We start from the raw sequence: 7,970 nt of genomic DNA on the forward strand, positions 1-7,970 counted from the left end.
TCTGCATTTAGCAGCAGAGATGGCCCTGGAGCAGCAGCCCAACTACACCTCTATCACGATATACTGTGACAACAAGGCTGCGCTCCAACGACTACAGCGCCCACATAGGCATACTGCGTCGGTGGCGTTGCTGCACGTGAAACTCTGCGCCGTCGCCTCCCAGGGCAGCGCGGTGCACCTGCAGTGGCTGCCCTCGCACGTGGGCATCCAGGTAAATGAAGCTGCGGACACCCTCGCCAAGGCGGCGCATTCAAACGACACACTGCTCACCTCCGACGTCTGTCGCATCGACGAGGCCCGAAACATCATCACATAGACTGCGCGGAGAACATCCGGACGCACGAGTCGCGTCTGGTAATTTGCCACCACGAGTGCCCACCAACAAATTATCTAGACAGGAAAGCTCCCTCCTGAGCAGGCTGCGCACGGGTTGCGCCGTAACGAACTCACGACTGCACCTGTATAGGAAGCGCGACTTCCCGGCCTGCTCACGCTGCGGTGCATTCGACTCCATCGGCCACTGCATCGTCGTGTGCGCCGCATACAACGAGCGCGCCCGGCTCCGCGCGGTGTACGAGCGCATGGGAATTCCGTGCAGCACAAAGATTGAGCTACTCTTCCCCCGCTGCCCACGCTCCCTCCTCGCCGGCGCATACCGACACCTCCTCGCGTTTCTTGAGGAGACCGGCCTGGCCTCTCGCTTGTAGTGCGCTCCCCCCCCTCTCCCCACGGGACCCCGAGCTGCAGCAGAAAAACCCCCGCTGTCTTCTTCCTGCCCTCTTTATTTCTCCTTTCGCCCCGCGGATGCTGAAAATAGCTGCGCCACCGATTCGACCCCTCGACGCGCGTGCTATAAACAATCAGACATCCCGGCCTTTGAACTGCAGCGGATGCCCCCCCCCCCGCAACTATTTTTATTCTTTTACCTTCATTTTTTCCTCCCTTTTTTCTTCCTCCGGTGCTCGTGCTGTGTTATGCTAACTACGAGACGGCCTACAGCCACTCCTCACAGCAACAACAATGGCCCTGGGCATCCCGCCCACCCTCCAGCCGCCCCCTTCACGCTCGCAAGACCCCTGCGCCTGCTGGCTCACTGAACTGTGCTAGCGCACTCGCAATCCACCTGCGCTGATACGAAGTCAACTGTGCCACGCCGGCTGAGGCCGAGGTGCTCTCATAAGCCAACTCCCACCCACCCCCTTTAACTACTGACGCCGCTGTTTCTTCACCTGCCTCATAGGCACCTCTATTTACACAGCGCTCCCCCCGCGTGCACACCTATATAGGTGGCCGCCCTCCAATTCAAACCCTTCCCTTGATTAAAATCCCAACTTCCCCACCACCCACACTTCCTTCAAATCCTTTAATCCCCTCCCCCTCTCCCCTCGGACCTGATGAGGTGTCGACAAGCAAAGTCACAGTTTCGGGTCCCTTTCTCCTCTCTCCCCCCCTCAAAACCTCGAAAGAAAAAGCGGCACCCTCGGATGCGTCGAGCGACTCATCCAGCAGCTCTGACACATCAAGCAGCTCGGGTGAGTCCACTACCCCCCCTTCCCCCACCACGCGCGCACAGAGGCCAGGCCGCACCTCGTACGACCCTGACAAGGCATGAAAAGGCGTGGACACAGCCTTGACAGTGTAATCAGGAAGATCCACTTCGGCCGCGCAGCCTGGCGGGCCTACCAAGCTGAACAGGAAAAGGAGGCAAGAGCAGCACGCGCACCTTCAAACGTCGCACCCACCCTTCCCTCCCCCCTGGCAACACCTCTCGCCAGGCTGCGACGAGGCATCCGCGCAGGCCGTCCCCCCCCCATCAACACTGCGCGGGCGGAAAAAGCCAGCGCCCAAATTAAAGCCAAGATCCCTGAACAACAACACCCCAAGCCCAACAGCAAAGGGGAAAACAATGAAGAAGCAGAGCCGCAAAATGGCGCCCGCGAAGGCCCGCTCCCAAGACCCTGCTACCCCTCCCGCCCAACCAGAAAGCCCTGGGGCAAATGCACCATCTCCTGCAAGCGTGCGCACGCAGGAGACGCAAACATGCGACCCTCCAGAGAGCGCGCCCCAGGACACTACAAGCGATGCCCTGCTCGCGCCCCTCCGTTCTGAGAACCCCGACGACGAGAGCAAGGCAGCGACCACCGACCACGACCTGGCGGCTGCCAGCCAGCCAGCCCTGCCGAGAGAGGAGAACGCGATGGCCCCGCGAGGAATGCGCCCCCCCTCCACCACGAGAGCACACCCTGTCCCCTCGCCCCACGCACGCACATCCGCTCCTTCCCCCTCGCCCCGCCGAAGAGCCAGCCCTGCCGAGAGAGGGGCGCGATGCCCCCGCGAGGAACGCGCCCCCCCCCCTCCACCGCAAAAGCGCACCCCGTCCGCCGACGAAGACGACGGCTTCCGCGAGCGACGGAGAGGAAGAGGGCAGGGAAACAACAACCAAAAGCGAAACCAAAACACCGCACGCCCGCCGACCTCGCCGCGCAGCACGAACGCGCCCGGAGCAGCTGTTCTAACAGTGCTGTTTCGCCCCTTTGGGTGCAAGGGAAACTTGGCGGCGGTGACGCGCTTTCAGACACAGAAAGAGCTGCCGCATATTCCTGGGCTCACCGCCTGCCGAGTTAATCACCGCCTCAGCACCGTGGCGGTAGATACATACAGCGAGCGATCTCGCGACGCTCTGCTCTAAGTGACCACACTGCGGGGCCAGAGTTAGCGCACAGCCGGCAAGGGGGATACTGCGGGAAACGACATCAGACATATCGTCTCAAACATGACAGAGTCCCCAGTACCCATCGCACACGCCACCCGCAAGGGCACGTCCGTCTTCCTCGTTTTCAATGGCCCGGAAGCGCCAGCTGCGGTACACATCGCGGGTGTGCGACGTAGGGTCCAAACCCTACCCCTCCAATGCGAGCACTGCGGGCGCTTCAACCATTACACCTCCGCGAGCCGCAACGCCCCTAGATGCAAAAACTGCGGCGGGGAGCATGTGACGACCTCCTGCACTGAGCACACTCAGCGCTGCGCAAACTGCGGAGGCTCACACCACTACTCACCGCGCTGCCGGCTGTGGCGCCGCGAAAAGCAGATAGCCGACCAGGCCGCTTCACATGAGGTACCTTTGCGAGTTGCCCGCCAACAATATTTCAGCCAGCCCCGCCCCCAGCCTCAGCCAGAGCGACGCCTCTACAGTGACGTGCTGCGCGGACCTGAAGCCCAGCGACCCATCCCTCCGCCCTGGAGATCACCCCCTGAGCCCCGAATTCAAGCCCCTTCTGCCACCGGCCCCCCTCCCCCATCCTAGCCGTCACCACTGTACTACAGCAGGCAGCCCAGGCCCTACAGGAGGCCGTAGCTCTCCTCCACAATGGCCTCTAATTCCCCCCACCTCGACCCCCGGGAGGCTGCCCCGCCCCAACATCCTCCAATGGAACTGCCGGTCCCTCAAGAAACGCCATGCCGAATTCCATCTTTTTCTACAGGCAAACCGGCAGTTCGACATTCTCTGCCTGCAGGAAACCCACTGCTTGCCCAGTGAATGCAGGCTCCCGGGCTTCGTGGCGTACCACGGCGAGAAGACCTGCGAGGATGTAACATGCACCACACCCAACTGCCGAGACCCCTCGCACAGGTCCAGTCGCCCGCCCCGTGTAGCAGTATACGTGCGGAGCGGCTGGCGCACTCTCAATTAGACCTATCACCCTTCCAAAGCAAACACCTACAGTGCGCGGGGATAAACATCCGTTTCGGCACCACTGACACCTCTGTGGTGTCCGTTTATATCCCCCCCGAACGCAAGCGGGACGCCGCGGAGCTCCGGGAGCTGCGCAAACTTTGCGGCCGAGACACCATCATCTGCGGAGATTTCAACGCTCACCATACGAGCTGGGGCAGCCTCAAGTCCACCACCCGAGGCCGACTGCTAGTAGAACAATTCGGACCCACTGGCCTCGCGCCCCTCAACACGGGCGATCACACTTTTATAAGAAAGGGGGGAATTAAAACCTGCATAGACGTCTCGCTGGCCAGCGAGCGGTGCCTGTACGACTGGGAAACTGAGCCGAGCACCTGGGGATCAGATCACCTCCCAGCGAAACTCACCGCCCGATCCCGAGGCAAGCCCAGAAATAAGATCTACAGCATCGTTCGCTGGTCGGCCTTCCGTGAAACACTCGACAACAGCGAGGGCAACATCCTGGCCAACATCACTGACGCCATCGCGGCATCAACAACTAAACAACTAGTCAACGAAGGCGGCCAGCCGGTCCCGGACAAAAAGCTGCTGAATCTACGCGCCGCACGTCAACAAGCGCAACGCCGCGCCAGGCGCAGCGACTCTGCCGCCGACTGGACCGTCTACAACCGTCTCGACGCGGTACTCCGCCGCTACTCTAACCGCCGCATTCAGAAAGCATACTTAACTTATGCCATAAGGAAGCCTTTCGTAAGTGCCCGAAAAGGATAAGTGTAAGAAAAGGCTCACGCGCGATTCACAAAGCGTACTTATGGAAACTTAAGTGGCACTTACGAAAGGCTCCCTTTTCCGCACAAGTGAGACAACTGGTAGCGAGGCTAAGAAAAAAGTTAACCTCATATCACGCGTAGATGCGTGTATTAATTTTTGTTTTTGCTAATCATCAGAAATAACGCATAAGGGAGCATTTTTGAAAGAAGAGTTAACAAATGTTTGGGTTACAAGGCCATGGTTTTAGCGTCAACTTTATTTTCGCCTGGCCACCATGCTACAGACTTCAAAACATCTCGTGTCGTTATATCGACGGCGGTCTTCTTGTTTGTGTTGTGCAGCCGCTCGCGCTCGATCGTTTTTGTACAGTATAGTGGCATTTTTTTTTTTGTTCACCATGGAGAAAAAGAAAGTCAATTATACTGTACAAGAAAAGGACTTGTTAATGGAGCTGGCCAGAAAATACAAAGACGTAATTGAAAACAAGAAAACCGACAGCATGTCGGTTCACCGCAAAAAGGCGACGTGGAGGCAAATCGCCCAAGAATTTAACTCGCAACACGGCGTCCGCCCCAGGACACACGACCAGCTCAAGAAGTGGTGGGAGAACATGAAGGAGAAGTACAGGAAAGGGGCTTCCTGTGACACCAGAGAAAGGTTCAAGACAGGTGAGCTTCGTGTTTCTTGCGTTTGCTTGCGTTTTGTAGTGTTTCATGCCGTGCAACGTCAGTGCGCTTCGTGAAGCTGCAGTCGCGCAGAAGAAACGCGGAATGACGCTGTTTGGCAGGCCGCCTTAGTGCCGAACGCTATCTGTTAACGATAACGGTGTGACAGGCCGACGACGTGGGCATTGAATCGTGTGCCACTAATTTGTTTCGCTGTAGATTACGATTGAGTGTGCGCAGCCCGTGTTGCTGTAGAAGCGGATAAGAACAGCGGTATACGCATGCCATCGTGTAACCGTGCTGTGAATGTATCTTCGTGCGACTGCGCACTTGAACATCGGTGACGCAGAAACAACGTGCGGCTTCGTAAGGTCAAGGTACCGCCTCCAACTTGTGTTCGAAGTCTCTCGGCATTCGCATATATCAGGGAAGTTTTTTTTTTTTTTTTTAGGGGGCTGGATGGTGTTTTCTAAAGGCAGACACTCCATTTATTATGATCCTGTGTGATAACTTTTGAATGTGGAATGCAGTGATACGCTCGATGTCATTTTCAGCTCAGGGCACATGAAGCACTGCATTTGAGAACTCCTTTTTTTGAAGTCAAAGCAATTTATTATACGTACGCGTTATGTTCGTAAACTGGGTGTAGTGGTGTCTTCTATCTGGTAGTAAATGCAGCACACAGAATTTTGTAAGCTCACCAAGTCGTGTGTGTAGCAATTAAGGTAGGAGTGCATCAGCCTGCTGATTTTATGTATGTGTGCTTTTCGAGGAGGAGGCAGCCCTCCGCGCAAAACCCTCACAGATGAGCTGGAGCAGGTGGGCGCTATTGCGTCCCACATGAACAGGCGCCTCAACAACCTATTTGATGGGGACCGGATGCGGCACAACAATGGCACTGCCGCCTCCCAGGACGAAGTGCCACCCAGGGCGAGCAGCGCTGGTTGCAGCTCCCCCCTACCTCTGCAGACGTACACACCGGGAGTAATGGCACTGCTGCAGCCATCACAACCGATTCCGGTCTCTGAAGATGGTACGATTTTTACAGCTCAGTTTTATAACCGTATATAGTTCTGCTGTTTACTTGAAAATAACTGCATTTTAGCATGGACTTATAAAAGAGAACTCGATTTCATGTGCAATTATGTAGCCTGAAATTATAAGCAGTACAAGATCACAGTACACGCTTTGACTACTTCAAAAAACGGCACAAAGACAAGTGACAAACGAGCGCTCTAGTTTGTCTCTCCGTACATCTTAATCTCTGTATTTGAAGTAGTCAAATTTTGCGCCTAACTAGCCCAACATCAAGTTTATCACGGAATACGCTTGGTAATTAGGGAATTGTCGAAGGTGATGAAAGACGAGGCATTGCATGCGTGCGAATTCACCTCGAAATACTCATAGCTCGGGTTGAAGCTGGGTGCCCAGTAAGGTTCGTCTCGCCTGTAAAGTTTGACGGCTACCTTAATTAGTACACATTTCAAGCACTACGTAATGTTTCAAGCATGTGAAGAGGTGTGAGGTGGAAGCTTTTGTTTCTACCTGAAATGACACAGACGTAACAATCCCCATCATCTAGAACTTCGCGAATTCATTGCATGATGTCGGAGTGACCTCAAGCACTGCCCTAGGCACCTAGCCTTCTAGGATTCAACTGTGAGGTGGTGCCCATACAATCTTTGCTGGTCTCGTCGGTTGTCTCCGGCTGATTATTCGAAGCACCGTGATGTGTAACTGGCCACTTGCAAAGTGGCACCACGATAAGAGAATCATACAAAACAAGAGCTATCTGCGCACTGTTGAAACAAACAGGATTTTTTCAGTTCTGCATTTGGTGTTTGCTTTTCCCTGCAAAGCTGACATGGATCATTGTTATTGCAGGCGGCTGTTGCAGCTTTTGGACGACTGACCCTCCAAGTCCTCCTGCTGTGGCTGGAGGGGAGGACATGGATGACGTCCCGGCTGCTTGCACAGCCGAGGTCGAAAACACGCCATCAGTTTTTCTGGCAGCCGAGGTCGAAAACACGCCATCGGTTTTTCTGTCCTCTGCCTCTTCACACTCCAGCAGGCCAGCAAGAAGGAGTGTTGCCGCTGCCTCCCCACCAATCATCAGCCAGGCAAAGCAGCAGCAGCTGAGTGTCAGCGACGAGCTGCGCGCCCGCATGGCTTCCGTGGCAAAAGAGGACAGCCAAAAGAATCGGGAGCATTTGCTCCGGATGCGGCTTCTCCGTGCGGAAAGCCGCGACAAGGCTGAAAAAAGGAGACAAGTTCATGACCTTGAGGTAGAAAACCTCAAGGCGAAACGATGTTTGATCGAACTGAAAATTCAACTAGCAAAAAAGAAAATTCAATAAAAATAGCTTGTCTGCTGCTTCTGGTGGAAACAGAAAAAGAAACACATGGAAAGAGAAACAGCGCATGTTGTGAATGAGTTTATTGGTGGTGGATTGCTGCAACAAAGCACATTGCAGAAGTGCGATACATGCTCTTTATGCCGAAACCGTGCGAGCAAAAAAAAGCTGATTAATAACTAGCTAGCTAACAACAAAAGCTATAAAAGAACGCTGAAAGAAATGTGCTCATAAATTCTTGGTACAAACAAAAAAACATGCACTTTCTTTATCTGGTGTATTTTCAGGAAAAGTAGTCTTCAATCAACCGCGCCCTCCTTCTGTAACCATAAGGGCGGGCATCTTGCCCATTCTGCACGGCTGGTGCTGGCTGGTCGTGGCTGCTTCCGATGTGGTTGTCGGCTTCATCTGGACACGGCTCATTCATTTGGCGGCTGAGGTTGTGAAGGGCGGCACATGCTGTCACCACAATTGGCACAGTTT

The 7,970-nt window shown here is 55.0% G+C and overlaps 1 protein-coding gene across 1 annotated transcript; it reads left to right on the forward strand.

Moving 5' to 3' along the window:
• The first annotated feature begins 4,306 nt into the window (after positions 1-4,306).
• Positions 4,307-7,493, forward strand: LOC144164248 (uncharacterized). Its single transcript, XM_077694762.1, has 2 exons — positions 4,307-6,166; positions 7,018-7,493. Exons 1-2 carry the CDS (start codon positions 5,890-5,892, stop codon positions 7,488-7,490), a joined length of 750 nt encoding a protein of 249 aa, XP_077550888.1. The 5' UTR covers positions 4,307-5,889; the 3' UTR covers positions 7,491-7,493.
• Positions 7,494-7,970: the final 477 nt, after the last annotated feature.

The sequence above is a fragment of the Haemaphysalis longicornis genome, unplaced genomic scaffold, assembly GCF_048455015.1.
Source record: "Haemaphysalis longicornis isolate Haplotype H1 unplaced genomic scaffold, Haemaphysalis longicornis Haplotype H1 scaffold_13, whole genome shotgun sequence".
NCBI classification, from domain to species: domain Eukaryota; kingdom Metazoa; phylum Arthropoda; class Arachnida; order Ixodida; family Ixodidae; genus Haemaphysalis; species Haemaphysalis longicornis.